The 19,128-nt window shown below is 40.7% G+C and overlaps 1 protein-coding gene across 3 annotated transcripts in view; it reads left to right on the top strand.

Annotated features, from left to right (window-relative positions):
- Positions 1–19,128, top strand: part of CFDP1 (chromatin remodeling protein CFDP1) — a 123,049-nt gene that overhangs the window by 67,041 nt on the left and 36,880 nt on the right. The window contains exon 6 of one of the 3 annotated variants that reach the window (XM_087870616.1): positions 2,862–3,018. The exons of the other annotated variants lie outside the window; for them this stretch is intronic. Within the exon in view, the coding sequence (XP_087726742.1) occupies positions 2,862–3,003 (142 nt within the window). The 3' untranslated portion in view covers positions 3,004–3,018. Of the gene's footprint in view, positions 1–2,861; positions 3,019–19,128 lie in introns of those variants that run through there. 3 annotated transcript variants of the gene reach the window in all.

Here is a 19,128-nt window from a genome sequence, read left to right as displayed (position 1 = left end):
GGCTCGATCCCATAACACCGGGATCACGCCCTGAGCCGAAGGCAGACGCTTAACCGCTGTGCCACCCAGGCGCCCTGGAAGGAATATTCTAATAGTTGTTTAGATAATTTTGGACATCACTCTGTGATACTACACCAAAATATGAATGGTAGTAGTAGTAGTAGTTTTTTTTTTTTTTTTAAGATTACTTTTTTTGTTTGAGAGAGCACGTGTGGGTGGTGGGGTAGGGCAGAGAATCTCAAGCCTACCCCACACTGAGTGTGGAGCCCAGTGCAGGGCTTGATCTCACAATCCTGAGATCACAACCTGAGCCAAAACCAAGAGTCAGGATGCTTAACCATCTGTGCCACCATGTGTTCCTATTGCTGGTAGTTTCTTAAAGTTTGGTTGCAAAATAGGATCTGGAACCACATCAATAAACTTTTGTACTATTACATCAAAATCTTTGGTTTCACTTTTACTTAGAATGCATTTTTTTTTTTTTATCAGTATGAAGGATTTATAACACCGTGTATTAGTCATTTGGAAAATACTAGCTTCCTGGGTTATATGGATCTAATGTTGGCTAATTTCATTAACAAGCCACATTCATTAATATACTGCCAGTCTCATCAGGTCTTTAAGTACTGGGAAGCTGTCCAGCTCACAGTGGTAGATAGAAGTTTTCCAAAATTTGAAAGCTCAAAATTTATCATTGGCAGCAAATACTGTCGTTGTTCTCCTTGAAGTGACAGGCTTCGTTCATTTTTCAGAAATGAGAAAACGCGTGCCAAATACCTAAGTATCAATAACCGTAGTTTATCTGGAAAAAGCAGGTTATTTAGCTTGCAACTCAATCGCGCAAATGCTTTTCCTGGAGATTACCACACTAGGCAGAAGAGTGGCTTACTTCCCATTTTGTAAAACAGTATTAAAAAGATACTCATTTAGGGATTAAGATTTAATAAATTAACCCCATTTTTAATAAAATTGTATTTATTTAATTACAAATACAATTATATTTTAAATATGGTATATAAAATATTTATTTTACTTAATTTTTACTCTTTGGTCTTTTTTTATAAAAATAAAGTTATTTTAGGAGCGCCTGACTGGCTCATTTGGTAGAGCATGTGACTCTTGATCTCAGGGTCATGAGTTCAAGCCCCACATTGGGCATACAGCTTACTGTGAAAAAGAAAGAAGTTATTTTAGAATAATTTTTTTATTGAATAATCTGAATAGATTGTTATTTCAGAAAAGTCACTAAAATGATGTGGAGTTCCCATATACTTTTCACCCAGCTTCTCCTCAAGTTAACATTTTTTATAACCAAGGGACATTTGGCAAAATTAAGAGATAAACAGTGGGACAGAACCATTAACCAAACTCTAGACTTTATTTCAGTTTTCCTGCAAATGACCTTTTGCTGTTCCAGGATCCAATCCAGAATACCTCATTGCATTTAGGCCTCTAACTTTTATTAATTTATTTTTTAATATTTTATTTATTTATTTGACAGAGAGAGATAGAGAACACAAGTGAGGGAGAGGGAGAAACAGGCTCTCTGCTGAGCAGGGAGCCCGATGCGGGACCCTGGGATCATGACCTGAGCCTAAGGCAGACGCTTAACCGAATGAGCGATACAGGCGCCCTAGGCAGCTAATTTTTTGCCCTACCATATTTAAGAACATAAATAAATTTTAGATTTATAGAAGAGTTGCAAAGATAAAACAGAGTGCCATGTACCCTTCACCCAGCTTCCCTTGATGTGAATGTCTTGCCTAACCACAGTGCATTTGTCCGAACTAAGAGACCTGTGAGGCCACCATGATTTTATATCCTCATGAGGACACCTCCCCTCGAGGTGTGTCATAGATTTTTCAGCATCTTCGTATCTGTGAGCTCTGCAGTCCAGCAGACCAGGGCTTTGCATCCCACCCAGCTGTGTCCTTCTGTGTGACCTTCCTCAGCCTCAGCTTCCTCCTCCCAGATGGGCAAATGCAGTGCTGGGGGCTGGTGCCCAGCAAACTGCTGCTTTGCTCTTAAGTGAGGTTGTCTTCCTTCCTCCCTCCCTCCTTCTCTCCCCTCTTCCTTTGCCTGGCAGTGAAGAATACTTTTGGCAAAGTGTTGTGTAGGGATATAGAGAAGAAAGAAAAAAGTCTCTGTCCTCAAAGGACTCAAATGCTAGTGGGAAAGGGAAATATCTACAGCTTACTTTAAAACAAGTCATTCTTAATTGTTGATCTGAAGCAGTCATCTCTAGCCCACATAAAGAGTCATTTGGGGACACCTGGGTGGCTCAGTTGGTTAGGGTCCAACTCTTGATTTCGGCTCAGAGTCCTGGGATTGAGTCCCACATCAGGATCCAGGTCCGGACTCTGTGCTCAGTGAGGAGTTTGCTTGAGGACTCCTGCTCTCCCTTGGCCCCTCCCTGCCACGTGCTCCCCGCATGCGTGCTCTCAAATAAGTGAATATAAAAAAAAAAAAAAAAGAATCTTGGGGCACCTTGGCGGCTCCATTGGTTGTGTCAGCCTTCAGCTCAGGTCATGATCCCAGGGTCTTAGGATCAAGGTCCGTGTCTCCTTCTCTCTCTTCTTCTGCCGCTCCCCTTCTTGTGCTCACTTGCTCATGCTCTCGCTCTCTCAAATAAATTAATAAAATCTAAAAAAAAAAAAAAAAAAGTCTTTTGACTAGAGGTGCGTGGCTGGCTAAGTCAGTAGAGCACACGACTCTTGATCTCAGGGTTGCGAGTTCAAGCCCCACATTGGGTGTAAAGCTAACCTAAAAAAAGAATAATAAAAATAAAATAGAAAGCTCATTTAAAAAAAGAAGAAGAATCATTTGGCTTGTGTACATCCCTGTGTGCTCTTTCCTCACAGATCACCACAGTTCACTGCAGGGCTTCCACATGCTACTTCTCACAGAGGCACGGATCTTGAAGGCAGGTACTCCAGTATTTCTTCGTGGGCCAGTATCTTCTTTCCCACAACTCTGCTGGATATTCTGCTACCCTTTGGGTAGTGGTAGCAGTAATGGCTTGGCACTCTGTTCCTTCAACAAGTCTCAGGAGAGAATGATGGTAATAGTTATTTAATTTTACGGATAAACAGGTTTAGCTACATTTGTTAATTTGCTCAAAGTAATAAGAGACAGAATCCAGATTCACACCCAGGTTTGTGACTACAAACCTCAAAGCCCTTCCACTCTCTTATGATGCCCTTTCTTTCTTTCTTTCTTTCTTTCTTTCTTTCTTTCTTTCTTTCTTTCCTTCCTTCCTTCCTTCCTTCCTTCCTTCCTTCCTTTCTTTTTTTTTTTTTTAAAGATTTTATTTATTTATTTGACAGAGACAGCCAGCGAGAGAGGGAACACAAGCAGGGGGAGTGGGAGAGGAAGAAGCAGGCTCATTGCAGAGGAGCCTGATGTGGGGCTCGATCCCAGAACGCCGGGATCACGCCCTGAGCCGAAGGCAGACGCTTAACCGCTGTGCCACCCAGGCGCCCCTCTTTCTTTCTTTCTTTCTTTCTTTCTTTCTTTCTTTCTTTCTTTCTTTCTTTCTTTCTTTCTTTCTTTCTTTCCTTCCTTCCTTCCTTCCTTCCTTCCTTCCTTCCTTCCTTCCTTCCTTCCTTCCTTCCTTCCTTCTTTCAGAGAGAGAGAACCCTAAGCAAGCTTCACACCCAATGCAGCGCCTGATGCAGGACTCAATCTCAGGATCCTGAGATCATGACCTGAGCTGAAATCAAAAGTCAGATGTTTAGCCATCTGAGCCACCCAGGCGTTCCTTATGATACTTTTCCAAGGAAAAGGAAGCCAGGAAGCAAAAACATGGTTGCTAGATGTCTGCCATTCCTGATATAAGTGGTAATTTTCCCTTTGGATATTTACCCCGTCAGTTTTCTAAATGAATGGCTTTCATGCTGTCTGGACTTTAAATATTCCTTGAGAAACAGGAATTACATAAAGGTTGTGATTCACATTTAACTTTTCTTGTATTTAAGTATACTCTCAGTGAAAACCACTTGGTTCATTAAAGCAAGCAAGTGTATTTTTCTGTTAACTTTTCCTTTATGTTGCAGCAAAAAAATCTTTTATAATATTGGTATCAGGTAAACAACTATTTCATTGGAGACATGATTGTATAGTTAAGATTCTTAGAATGGATGTTTATGGTAGTTTCTGTGGAAATTCTTCTTTTAAACACAAAAAGTAATTATAGCAGAGAACATAAGCATTCTGCTTCAATTACAGATAGTTTCTTCTGTTCCCAGAGAGGGGCATGGAACAGAGATTCAGTAAAATAATTAAAAGCTTTAAAATTGAAAAAAAGCAGTTAAAAAACTTTGATAAAGAATTTTTTAATTAATCTTCTCTATTATCATCGTCCATTTATTTTTTTCTTTCTTTGCCCACCAATAATTAAGCATTAGTGCCCAGTCTTATTTCATCTATACTTTTTTTTTTTTAAGATTTTATTTATTTATTTAACAGAGAGAGACAGCCAGCGTGAGAGAACACAAGCAGGGGAAGTGGGAGAGAAAGAAGCAGGCTCCCAGCAGAAGAGCCTGACGTGGGGCTTGATCCCAGAACTCTGGGATCACACCCTGAGCCGAAGGCAGATGCTTAACGACTGAGTCACTCAGGCGCCCCTATTTCATCTATTCTTACACCTAACCCCACCATATTATTTTGAGGCAGATCCCAGAATACAATTTTACTCATAAATATTTTAATACGTATCTCCAAGAGAAAAATATTTACCTATAAATATTTTAGTATGTGTTTCTTCTTTATAATAAACATAATCAGAGTTACCATATCATGCCTGAAAAAAATTATTTTCATAATATTGCCAAATATCCAGTCATTGTCTGATTTGTCTCACATTTGGTTATTTTTCTATAGTTTGTTTGAATCAGGATTCAATAAGGCCCAGGCTTGGCAGTTGGTTGATATATCTTAGTTCCTTTTAATCTTAAAATTTCCATTCCACCTCTTTTATTTTTACTTGAAATATATTTGATGGAGAAACGAGGTTGTTTGTCCTGTAGAGTCTCCACATCCTAGATTTTGCTGTTTACATCCCCATAATAGAATTTAACATGTTCCTTTGGCCTGTCCTTTTTCTGCAAGTTGGTATGTGTATCTAAAGGTTTGATTGCGTTCCAATTATATGTATAATTTTTATTTTCCTAACTACATCAGAGTGCTATATAGGGGCCGTAATTCCTAATTTTCTCTTTTTGTAATGTTAGTAGCTAGTGATCCTAGATCCATTTGTGGTTGCAAAATGGTGACAATCTTAGTCTTTTCAAGCGATGTAATAGATTACCAGAGACTGGGTGGTTTCTAAACAACAGAGATTTATTTCTCACAGTTCTGGATGCTAGAAAGCCCAGGATGAAGATTGATGTCTGGTGAGAACCTGCTTCTTGGTTCTTGGCCTGTCATTGTCCTTATATGGCAGAAGAGGCAAGGGAGTTTTCTAAGATTTCTTTTTTAAGCATACTAATCCCATTTATGAGGATTCCACCCTCATATCCTATACACCACCCAAAGGCCCTACTTCCAGATACTATCACATTGTGATTAGATTTCAACATGAATTTTGGGGAGACACGAGCATTCGGTCTGTAGCATTGACAGTCTAGTTCTGTCATTCCTTCCTCATTTAATAGCTGTAATACTTCCATAAGTATTTTCTTATGTCTGTTTGGTTCCCAGTTCATATAGGAAAGACAGGATAAATGCTTGATTCTTCATTTTAATTTAAATTTGAATTTTAATTTAATTTAAATTTTAATTTAAATGCTTTCAAAATGAATTGGTTCACTAACATGCTTCAGTAGTAGCCAATTAGTGTTTCTTATTATGAACTTACGAAGTTAAACATTTGATGCTGTTTCATTCCATTGCAGTCCTTATTAATTCCCAAATTGTTGTATTTGGTCAATAAGTACTTCTTCAGTAAGTTCATAAGTCCTTTTGATAGTGACCCTCGCTTCTATGCTATCTGGTATGACAGAGTATCCCAGGCCCATTTTGTACCTGTCCTGCGCCAGACCTGATATCCTCTCTCTAACGTAGGAATCCTGGGGCCTTTTAGTAGGAACCATTATTTCAACACACTAGGAATGAAGAGTTGCTAGTTGCCACTGAGGAGGTCACTGTCACAAGGATTTTTCAGTACACAGAGCAAAGAATTTTGTTTTGATTTCCTTACTCTAAAGACAATACTGCTACTTCCAAATCAAATTTAGGACTCTTTTTCTTTTTATTCCGGTATAATTAATGTACAGTGTTATATTAGTTTCAGATGTACAGTATAGTGACTCAGCAATTCTGGAAAACAGTATGGTGGTTAAATTTAGGACTCTTGAGTTATCTTACACCTGAAGCTTCTACCTTCCTAAACTGAGATTAAACAAAAGGAATGATAGAATAGCACATAAATACCCATTTGCTTTATTTCACAATATACAATGAAAGTCTCAGAATGACAGTACCAACACTACCGTCACCAAGTGTGATTAGAATAAATGGCTTAAATTGGATTGTTTGTTTTTTAGTTCTTTTTGTCCTCAGGGTATATTTCACTAGAAATGTAGGGTCAAATGTTAAAGTCTCTTCTAATAGTTTTTCTTTTTATAGTAATGCCACCAGCTGGATACGCATTAGGTTCATTTGTTTTGTTTTTATTTTTTTAAGTGGGAGAGAGGCAGAAGGAGAGAGAATCCCAAGCAGACTCCACACCGAGCACAGAGCCCTCGTGGGGCTCAGTCTCACAACCTTGAGATCATGATCTGAGCCAAAACCAAGAGGCGGACTCTTAACTGACTGAACTACCTAGGCGCCCTCATTTGCTTTATTTTTTATTAAGGATTGCTTTTGTTTCTACTTAAATTTTATTTTGTACTTATGCAAAATTTATAAAAACATTTTCAAGTAAGTTTAGCTTCTTTCTGTGTTCCTTCTACCTATTCTCTCTATGTACCATAAGCGACCTTTTTTTAATGGTTTATCCTTCCATTAAAAAAAAAAAGTTACATTTATCTCCCCGACTTAGACTTAACAATAGTATGCTATATATAGTTTTCTCTGCCTTGTTTTTTCTACCTAATAATATATTCTGGAGATCACTTGATAGTAATACTCAGAGATTCCTTATTCATTTCTTTTAACATGCAAACTATTTCATTGTGTAAGTGTACCAGAGTTTATTCAGTTAGCTTTCTTTGATAAACATTTGGGTTGTTTCTAGTCTTTCATTATTATAAAGAGTCCTGAAATGAATAATTTTATGCCTATGTGTTTTTGTGGTTTCTGGCCAGAATTTCAATGTGATTTAAAGCTATCCTTACTTAGGCTGTGTCCAATTAAATGTCTGCAATAATTTTAAATAACATGTAATTAAAAAGGGATTGCAATATATAATTATTCATTAGGGAAATGCAAATCAAGCCACAGTGAGGTACCACTTTACGCCTACTAGGAAGACTATAATCAAAAAGATGCTGGGACGCCTGGGTAGCTCAGTTGGTTAAGCGCCCAACTCTTGATCTCATCTCAGGTCTTGATCTCAGTGTTGTGGGTTCAGGCCCCCCTTGGGTTCCATGCTGGGCATGAAGCCTACTTAAAAAAAAATTAAAAATAGGAAAATAAAAAGATGAAAATAGCAAGTGTTGATGAGGGCATAGAAAAATTGAAACCCTCATATATTGCTGGTTGGTTGTTAAATAGTGTCACTGCTTTAGAAAAGAATTTGGCAGTTCCTCAAATAATTAAATACAGATTTACCATATGACCCAAAAATTCTACTCCTAGGTATATACCTAAGAAAAATGAAACACATGTCCACACAAAATCTTTTACACAAGTGTTCATAAAAACATTATTCATAGTAGTCAAAAACTAAAAACAACCCGTGTGCCTGGGTGGCTCAGTGAGTTAAGCGTCTGTCTTCAGCTCAGGTCATGATCCCACGGTCCTGGGTTCGAGCCCCACATCGGGCTCCTTGCTCAGCGGGGAGCTTCTCCCTCTCTTTCTCCCTCTGCCTGCCGCTCCCCCTGCTTGTGCGCTCTCTGTCTCTCTCTCGCTATCTCTCTCTCTGTCTCAAATAAGTAAATAAAATCTTTAAAAAAACAAAAATCTAAAGCAACCCAATGTCTGTCAATTGAAGAACGGATAAACAAAATGTCCATTTATTCTGGAAGGTTTTCTAATACCAATAGCCATTTCTCTGATTCTCCAGACATCAACTGGGGGTTCAACAATTCAATTCTGATACTAACTACTTGGAGTTAGCATGTACCCACTAAGTCTACAAGGACTTAGTCCCATAAGACTGTTCCCCACTTCAGACACCAGTCACAAGTCCTGGGCCATCCATACGTTTGACCAATTATCTGTAAATTACAATCACAGTCCCCTCCTAAGATTTTATAATTGTCTAGTATGGCTAACGGAACTCAGGAAGGCACTTTATGTAAGTTTACTAGTTCATTATAAAGAATACAACCCCGGAACAGCCAGATGGAAGACAAGCATAGGTGTTGCAGAGGGTGCGTACCAAGCTTTCAGGCTATCTTCAGGTACACCACCCTCCCAGCACCTGGATGTGTTTACTAACCTAGAAGTGCATCACATCTCATTCTTCAGATTTTTTTTTAAAGATTTTATTTATTTATTTGAAAGAGCACAAGCAGGGGAAGAAGCAGAGGGAGAGGGAGAAGCAGACTCCTCATTGAACAGGGAGTCTGATGGAGGACTTGATCCCAGGACCCTGAGATCATGATGTGAGCTAAAGGCAGACGCTTAACTGACTGAGCCACCTAGGTGCCCTCAGTCTTAAGGTTTTTATAGAGCCTAATCTCAGCTCCCATTCCCCTTTCCTGAGGTCAATGGGTAGACTAAAAGTTTCAACACTGTAATTTTTGGTCTTTCTGGGGCCCGCCTCCATCCTGAGGCTCTATCTAGGGGCTCCACCTTAAGTCACCTCATTAGCATTAAACTCCCTGTGTGATCAGAAGGGGCTCTTAGTATGAAGAACAAAAGACATTCCTATGCGCAGGAAATTCTGAGGGTTTTAAGAGCTCGGTCCCAGGAACTGAGGACAAAGACCAAATATATTTCTCATTATACCACATCCATATACTAGAAGTGTAGAATATTATTCAGTTGTTAAAAAAAAAAAAAGGAAAGAAGTACACTCAGCATGCTAGGAATAGAAGAGAACTTCCTCAAACTGATTAAGGTCAGTTTGTGAAAAATCAGCTCACAGCTAGCATCTTACTAAATCATGAAACACTAGATGCTTTCCCAAGATAGGAACAAGGCAAGGATGTCCCCTCATGCCTTTGTCTTCAGCACTGTGCTAGAGGTTTTGGTCACAGCAATTACACAAGTAATTTCCAAATTGGAAAGGGAGAAGTTAAACTATATTCACAGATGACATGATCTTACATATAGAAATGTCTAAGCGATCCTCCTAAAAACTATGAGAATTAATAAACAAGTTCAGTAAGGGGGGATACAAGATCATTATGATGTGGAATGTTGGGGTCCGGCAGCAAATGGTCAAGAAAGAATTCTTGAGAAGTTTTCAGTTAAAAAAAAAAAAAGGTGGTTTTATTAAAGCACAGGGACAGGACCTGTGGGCAGAAAGAGCTGTGCTGGGATTGTGAGGAATGACTGTCTGATTATATACTTTTAGGTTGTGAGGGAATTAGAGAGTCTCTATGGAATTTGGAAGTCTCTATGGAATTAAGTCTCTATGGAATTTGGAAGCAAGGCTTTCAGGACCTTAGTAGCTGCTGTTAAGGTTGGTCCATGAGGGGCGCCTGGGTGGCTCAGTCGTTAAGCGTCTGGTTTCGGCTCAGGTCACGATCCCAGGGTGGGGATCCAGCCCTATGTCAGGCTCTCTGCTCAGTGGGAAGCCTGCTTCTCCCTCTCCCTCTGCTTGTGTTCCTTCTCTCGCTGTGTCTCTCTCTGTCAAATAAATCAAATCTTTAAAAAAAAAAAAAGTGGTTCATGAGACCTTTCAGATGGATATCACTGGGCCATATGTTTGAAGGATGATTGCTAACATATATCTTGGGGTGGAGGGAAGAGATAAAGGAAATTTCCAAAGGGATTTTTAGATGTTAAAGAAGAGTTACAGGATCCTGGAGGTCGGGCTAATGTCAAGCTAAGGTTGCTCTTCGCCTCTAACAAAGTATTAACATTGAGGCGGTTAAGCTTTTGGAGGAAGGTCACCCTGCCTGTCTCAGAACTTGTCAGTGGGCTGGAAGTTGTAAGGAGATTTAATTTTTTTCTACATTTCTTTTGCCTTTGTTCTCCACATCAATTGTGCAAAAATCAATTATGTTTTGATAAACTAGTCATGAACAATCCAAAGATGATGTTAAGATAATTCTGCTTCAAAAACATTAAGAATAATATACTTGGGAATAAATTTAATAGAAGATCTTTAACACTTTTACATTGAAATCTCTAAAATACTGCAAAAGATGTTAGAAATCTAAATAAATGGAAAGACATCTATGTTCATGGGTTGGAAGACTTAATATGGTTAAATGTCAGTACTCCCAAAATTGATGTACAGATTCAGTGCAGTACCTATCAGAATCCCAGGTGGCTTCTTTGTAGAAATTGATAAGCTAATTCTAACATCATATGGAGGGCCTCCTGGCTGGCTCAGTTGGAAATATGTGAGTGTTGATCTCAGGGTTGTGAGTTTGAGCCCCACGTTGGGTCTAATAGAGATTACATACTTACATACTTCAAAAATAAAATCAAGGGCGCCTGGGTGGCTTGGTCATTTAAGCATCTGCGTTCGGCTCAGGTCATGATCGCAGGGTCCTGGGATTGGGTCCTTGCTCAGTGGGGAGCCTGCTTCTCCTTCTGCCTGCCCCCCCTCCTGCTTGTGCGTGCTCTCTCTCTCTGTGACAAATAAATAAAATCTTAAAATAAAATCATATGGAAACTTAAGGAACTCAGAATAGCCAAAACAGTTTTGAAAAAGAAGAACAAAGTTGGAGGAGTCCCATTTCCGGAGTTACTACAAAGCTTGCTGTAGAACTTACTGCAGAGCTACAATAATGAAGACAGTGTGGTGCGGCGGCGAAAACACACACAGAGCAGTGGAGTGGAGAGTTCAGAGATACGGTAGTCCCTTGTATTCGTGGTTTCGTTTTCCAGGCTTTCAGTTACCTGTGGTCAGTCATGGTCTGGAAGTAGATGATCCTCCTGATGGATGGTCAGAAGGTCAGTGGTAGTGTAACGCCGAGTCACAGTGCTTATATCGTTCACCTCACTTCCTCCCATCACGTAGGCATTTTATCATCTCACATCATTACAAGAAGAGTAAATACAGGACAATAAGATATTTTGAGATAGAGACACCATACTTATATGACTATTATTAGTTATTGTTATCTCTTAACTGTGCCTAATTTATAAATTAAACTTTATCATAGGTATACAGGTATAGGCAAAAATATAATATATATAGGGTTCTGTACTATCCTTGGTTTCAGGCACCCTCAGTGCATAAGGGGGGGCTACTGTACACCCTCACATCTATGGTCAGTTGATTTTTTCTAATTTTTTTTTAAAAGATGATTTATTTGAGAGAGAGAACACGAGTGGGGGTTGGAACAAAGGAAGGAGAGAGAATCTCAGGCAGACTCCCTGCCGAGCATGGAGCCTGAGGCAGGGCTCTGTCTCACAACCCTGAGATCATAACCTGAGCCGAAACCAAGAATCTGATGCTCAACCAACTGAGCCACCCAGGTGCCCCTACGGTCAGTTAATTTTTTTTTTTTAAGATTTTATTTATTTATTTGACAGAAAGAGCATAAGTAGGGGGAGCAGCAGGCGGAGGGAGAGGGAGAAACAGCCTCCCCACTGAGCAGAGAGCCTGGCGTGGGGCTCAATCCCAGGACCCTGGGATCATGACCTGAGCTGAAAGCAGACGCTTAACCAACTAAGCCACCCAGGTACCCCTGGTCAGTTATTTTTTGACCATGATGCCAAGACAATTAAATGGAGTTGGTATGGTGTAGTCCTTTCAACAGACAGTACTGGGACAAGTGGGTATCTCTTGTCCACACAAACAATGTTCATAGTAGCATTATTCATAATAGCCAAAGGGTGGAAACAATCAGATGTCTGTCAGCTGGTAAATGGATAAATAAAATGTATAAAATCCATATGATGGAATATTATTTGGCCACAAAAAATGAGGTACGGATTTCATGCTACAACATAGATAAACCTCGGAAACCTTATGCTAAGTAAAAGAAGCCAGAAGACCACAGATATTATGATTCCATTTATATGAAATATCCATAGTAAGCAAATCCATATGGAGAAAGTAGATTAATAATTGTCAGGGGCTGAGAAGGTAAGGAACAGGGGCGGCTGGCTGGTCATAGGGTTTTTTTGGCAAGAGGAAGGCCAATGGAAATGTTCTAGTGATGGATATACAAGTTCGTGACTATACTAATAACCACTGAAATGCGCAGTTTGAAATAGAGTCCGGGGCGCCTGGGCGGCGCAGTCGTTAAGTGTCTGCCTTCGGCTCAGGGCGTGATCCCAGCGTTCTGGGATCGAGCCCCACATCAGGCTCCTCTGCTAGGAGCCTGCTTCTTCCTCTCCCACTCCCCTCCTGTGTTCCCTCTCTCGCTGGCTGTCTCTGTCAAATAAATAAATAAAATCTTAAAAAAAATAAAATAAAATAAGAGTCCATTTTATGACGCACAGATATGTCTCTATCGAAAAAAGAGCTTGCAATAAATTACTACCTCATTAGTTTGGTTTAACAGAAAGCAAAAAGAAAAAAACAACTTGCACTTTACTGGGGTTTTCCAGTTTTTCATGTTAAATCAACATTTCTTTCCCATTGAAGACAAGACAATGACAATGACCATCAATGCAGAAGCCAAGAAATTTTAGGCTTTGGGCTTAAATTTATTCATTTTTGTTCTTACTTTTTAATTTATTTTGAAATAATTTTGGATTTACTGAAGAGTTGTAAAGATAGTACAAAGAGTTCCCGTGAGCGCTTCATCCATCTTCCTCTAATGTTAAAACGTCTTACATAACCCTGGTACGTTTATCAAAACTAAGAAATTAATATTGCTGCAATGCTGCTAACTAAACTGCAGACTTTATATTTACATTTCACCAGTTTTCTTACTAATGTCCTTTTTGTGTTCAGGATCCAAACTCGGATTCTACCTTGCAGTTAGTTGTCAAGTCGCCATAGTCGCCTCTAATCTGACCGTTTCTCAGTCTTGATATTTCATGACTTTGATACTTTTGATGAGTACTTGTCAGGAGCTTTATAAATGTCCCTCCGTTTGAGTTTGCTTCGTGATATCTCGTGATAAGACTGGTTTTGGATGTTTGTGAAGACTGCCGGAGAGCTGTCATGTTCTTTAGATTGCACACGAGACCGACATCATTAGTGGTGATGTTAACCTTGATTATTTGTTTAAGGTGGAGTCTGCCAGGTTTCTCCACCATAAAGTTACTGTTTTTCCCTTTAAATTGAAAATTTTTATTGCTGTTTTCCCATTTTTTCAGGGTACTTTAGGTCAGTGTTTTCTTGATATTAATAAAGGAACACAGGGCGGCTGGGTGGCTCAATCGGTTAAGTGTCTGCCTTCAGCTCTGGTCGAGATCCCAGGGTCCTGGGATTGAGCTCCCTATGGGGCTCCTTGCTCAGCGGGGAGTCTGCTTCTCCCTCTCCCTCCGCCTGCCGCTCCCCCTGCTTGTGCTCACTCTGTCAAATAAATAAAGTCTTTAAAAAAAAAAAAAAGGAACACTGACTCTAGTTACTGAGCTTGAGCTCCCAGAGTGTGTTGTGGCATCGAGTACTTGCGTACTTGCTATTTTGTGGGGAGAGGCTAGATGAGAACGTCTACATTTTCCCAAGGAAAGCGCAATCACTTTTCAGGGGCAGGGCAGGGAAGTCCTGCCGATTGACTGGATATCCAAATCTTTGTTAAGCAGCAAAATACTACCTCAGAGGAGACGAATGGAGCATGGTTATTTCCAGAGTTTGGATGGCATTCTAATCTTTTTTGCAGGGGATGTTGACTTTTGGTTTTTTTCCTGAGTAGAAGTTTTTAGAGCTATTTTGGAAAATCAAAGTATGCCTGGTGTAGAATATCTAGAAATGTAGTAGTTTATTCTTGCTTCTTTCACTCTCCCTGTCCTTCCGGTACTATGTGCAATAGAGCAGTTACTCCCAAAGAACTTTGGCAAATTAACATTCCTGGTCCTTGGGCTATTTCATTTACATTTCACCAGAAGCTTTTATGTGGGAATCTAGGACATAATCTTACCTCCTTTCTGTTCACACTAGACAAGTAAGCACAGAATGTGTCACACAGAGTGTAAGTGAGGAGAGTCCTCGTGGGCATTGTATTTGAACACTGAACATTTACATTTGAACCATCATTACTTCATGCTGTTCACACTACCATCCAGTTTTGTTTTGTTTTATTTTATTTTATTTTTAAAGATTTTATTTTTTATTTATTTATTTGACAGAGATAGAGACAGCCAGTGAGAGAGGGAACACAAGCAGGGGGAGTGGGAGAGGAAGAAACAGGCTCCCAGCGGAGGAGCCCGATGCGGGGCTCGATCCCAGAACGCTGGGATCACGCCCTGAGCCAAAGGCAGACGCTCAACGACTGCACCACCCAGGCGCCCCTTATTTTATTTTATTTTATTTTATTTTATTTTATTTTATTTTATTTTTTAAAAGATTTTACTTATTCATTTGACAGAGAGCGTGAGCAGGGGGCCAGGAGAAGGAGAAGCAGGCTCCCCGCTGAGCAAGGAGTGCAATAGCGGGGCTCAATCCCTGGACCTGGTTATCACGATCCAGGCTGAAGGCAGACGCTTAATTGACTGAGCCACCCAGGCGCCCCTCTTTTATTTTCTCCTAATGGACATGCAGATTTCTCCTTGGTTAGAGACCTGGAAGCTTCCAGACTTCATCTGAAGAAGACCTTGATTATTCCCTAGTGTAGCCTGAGAATACAGTCACTACCACAAGACCAGGCAGGCCTTGTGGCAGCTGGGACTAACTTAGGACCAAATAACATGTGTCTCAGAAAAATCAGCATTTCTCGGGGCACCCAGAGGGCTCAGTCGGTTAAGCGTCCAACTCTTGATTTCAGGTCATGATCTCAGGGTCGTGAGATCAAGCCCCACATCAGTCTCTGCCCTCAACGCAGAGTCTACTTGAGATTCTCTCTCTCCGTCTCCCTCTTGCCCTTCCCCCTGTTTGTGTGGCTCTCTAAATTAATTAACTAATTAATTTTAAAAATCTTTAAAGAGGAAAGAAAGATCAACACGTCTCAAGATCTTAAGGTTCACTTGCATTCCTTATATTCCAGCTTCCACATTGGCCTACCTCAAACCAATCATGACAGGAAAACAAATGATCTTAAACTCCTATTCACCACATTCTCTCACATGTTCAGGGGACATTTTTCCTAAAAGGTATTGCTTCTGTGTTGTTCTTAAAGATTATTATTCTCATTCTAAAAATTTATTTTGAGTAGTCTTCATTCAGCTTTCCTTTTTTTATTCTTATGTGAATATACTTTTTTTTTTTAATTTATTTATTTGAGAGAGAGAGAGCACAAGCAGTAGGGGGAGGAGGCAAAGGGAGAAGCAGACCCCCCACTGAGCAGGAATCCTGGGACCCTGGGATCATGACCTCAGCCAAAGGCAGATGCTTAACAGACTGAGCCACCCAGGCACCATGTGAATACACTTCTATAAAACATCTGAGCATGAGCTATTGTAATAGAGTTGTTTGGTCATGAATTGTACCATTATTTTATAGATACTTGTCGAGAAGGCCTACTTCTCATGATTTTGTTTTTTGTTCTTTTTTAAAACAAGTTTTTTTTTAAAGATTTTATTTATTTATTTACTTATTTGTTTATTTGAGAGAGAGCGAGACGGAGCATGAGCAGGGGGGAGGAGGGTGAGGGAGGGGGAGAAGCAGACCCCCTGCTGAACAGGGAGTCCAGTTGAGGGCTCAGTCCTAGAACCCTGAGATCATGACCTAGGCCGAAGGCTTGACTGAGCCAAAGGCAAACGTTAACCAACTGAGCAAACCAGGTGCCCCAATGATTTTGTTCTCTAAAGCAATTAAACTGATTCAACTCCTGATTCCTTTGTTTTCTTACTGAGGTGAGATCCACAAAACATAAAATTAATTTAAAGCATATAGTTCAGTGATATTTAGTACATTCATACTGTTGTGCAGTCATTACCCTGATTCTTTTTTATGTTTGTGTATAGAAATGAAAAAAATATGTATAGGCCCCCAAAGCTTTGTATATGCTGACAGGGCAAGCTTATCATTTGCTTCAGAATTTGTACACTACTGATAGAGGTTGGTTAGTTTCATCCAACAGCCAAGCAGTTGATCCATTGGGTTTTAAGTAACTGTAGTTTATTAAAGCCCATTGTCTTACCATAATTGCACCAAATAAGAGCTCTAAAATCATTCATGCTGGTTTAATTTGGGGATAAGGAGGAAACTGTTTCTTACTGGAGATTCTTAAAACGTCCTCATAATTAAACAAATGCCCCACATCTAGTAAGAAACAAGTGTTTCTTACTAGAGATTCTTAAAATGTCCTCATAATTTAAAAAAATTCTGCATAAAAATGTTGCGTACTCATTACCCAGTCTACTCAGCTATCCAGTCGTCTGCTGAATTACTCCCTTTCCTTTGCCTCCTTAGGAAATCAACCTTACATGAGCTGATCTTGCATTGATTGACTGATTTACAGTGGCATGGCAAGAAAGAATAGGATTAGTCAATATTAGGCGACTGATCACTTTTAGCTCATCAGGCCACCTTTGAGGGTTCTTTCTACTTAGTTTACTAGCTGAGGTAGTTCCAAAGCTTAGCGCTTGGTTTCTATTTGAAGCTTTTAAAATAGTTGGGCTAGTGATGGGGTCATGAAATCCCTCCCAGGCTTCCTTCACATGCTCTGGGGCCTCATGCTCCCCTTAAGACTGTGGGAATTGCCCCAGCTGTTTTGTCACGGACATATATTTTCTCTCAAATTCCTTCCCATGTTGGAACAATTCCATTAGCGATCGTTTCTCATCAACGTTGTGTAGACCAGCATCTTTTTTGCTGGAGAAAAATGGAGTCAGCACATTAATGTGAGGGAGTCCTAACCAGGCTTTTCCCAGGCCACTTGAGGGCTGCTCAGAGGTGGATTCCTCAACAAAGGAGCTGCCATAAACCAGAGAGAAGAACATGTGCGTGCAGAGAAAACTGGCTGTCTCGTGCCGCCAGCATTTTATTCTCTAACCAGATGAAACGTGAAAGGATTTTTACTGATGGTATTTAGAAATGCTTAGTGTCATGCAATAGAATCTTTACATTTAGCCCAGAGATTTTTTTTTTTTTCCATTTTCCCAAGAGCCAGGCTCATCTCCATCTTCCCCAAGAACAACCAGAAGTTCGCACTCAAGGAGCATGTTCACTGATGGGCCTGACCTTCAATCTGGTTTTCTTCCAAGGAGCTCAGAGTGCTAAATCAAGGAGACTGCTGTATTCATTTTAGCAGCTCTGCAGAGTGGCCGCCATTGGACACAGGGAGTGCCATTTCACCGAAGGCAGGGCCTCTCAACCTCCGCACCCCTGACTTTTGGGCTGGATACTTCTTTCTTGTGGAGAGCTGTCCTGTGCATTACAGGATGTTAGCAGCAGCCCTAGCTTCTGTCCCCTGGGTGCCCATCATACCTCTTCCTTCTCCAAGTTGGGATAACCAGAAATGCCTCCAGATGTTGCCAGATGTTCCTGGGGACAAAATCGCCCAAGATTGAGAATTACTGACCTAAGCTTTGTCACGAAGGCAAGATGAAGGTTCCTGACTCTTAACCCAGTCACTGACCTCAAAATGTTTTTTGGGGTTTTTTTTCTCCCAAGTAAGAGCCTAGAGAAAGGATTCTTAATCGGCTTTTGTGTGCAGGTAGACAGCGAGTATGCTGCTGTGTAAGAGTCCGTCTGAACTATACCTGGATTTGGCTTTGGCATCAGCTGGGGATGGGAAGTGATGAGCCAGCAGTGTGACCTCCTTAGTACCTGCCCCTCTTCTTCTAATTAAGCACATTTTTGTGGTCTTTCTGTTCATGAGTCAGCTGGTAAAGAAAACACTCTTCTTTTGCCAAAGCTATTGTGAGGCGGAGACAGCAATGTTTTGTACTCGTAAGTGCTTGTTGCACTACTGACTCGTTCTTCCTGGAGCGGGGGGAGGGTACCAGCGAAAATATAAGTGTCAACATGGATTTGTGAGTGGCAGTTTTTCAAAACAGTAAATCGGAGATTTTCCCCAACAATAATAATAAGAAAGTATCCCTGGTCCCTACATCTTACAGTAAAAAGTAAGCTATGATATCATCAGAGGATTAGAAAACCCCTATAGCATGGCCAGCTCCGCAAGTTGGTCATGGGAGCGTGCTAGAAACTGGGAACATCCTCCCCTGGTGTGGCCTATGATATTCAGGCACCCGAGGTGCATATTTGAAGTGCTTAGCCTGGAAAACACCCTCTATACAAGTATTTGGAATTAAGACAGTGCCACTAGGGTTTTAGAAGTGAAAGAGACCACGGGAAAGGAGCACAGAGAGGCTAAGGACCAGAGTCCAAAGACAGGCCCCTCCATCCCCGCGGCCAGCTCTTTTCACTTTAGCTCCCTGGCTCCTCAGCTGGCTGCTGGGGAAGAGCAATACATTGAGCACAGAAGAGGAGTCTTAGAAACAGTCACAAAAGCAAGAAGTGGGAAGGAAACACAACCGCTCTACCTCCTCAGAGATGCTGTGGCCGCCTTTCCTTTTCTTGGCGAGGTGCAAGCTCTGTCAGCACTGCTGGTTCAGGGCTGGGAAGGGGGGTGGCGGGGTCAGGTCTTTTTTTCCTCATACGCTGCTGAAACCTGCTATTTGCAGTAAGGCCAGAGAAGCCTTCCCAAGGCTTAATTGTCAGAGCAATGCCAAATACACAGGAGCGTGACTTAGAATTCCCCCACTGAGAGGTTTTACTTTGGAGTTTTGCTTTAAGCTCTCTGCTAATCCAACCAGTCGCTTATTTTGAAGAGA

The sequence above is a fragment of the Ursus americanus genome, chromosome 21 (genome assembly GCF_024610735.1).
Source record: "Ursus americanus isolate L20-20 chromosome 21, mUrsAme1.1.p, whole genome shotgun sequence".
Lineage (NCBI taxonomy): Eukaryota > Metazoa > Chordata > Mammalia > Carnivora > Ursidae > Ursus > Ursus americanus.
This window is presented reverse-complemented; position numbering and strand designations above follow the sequence as displayed.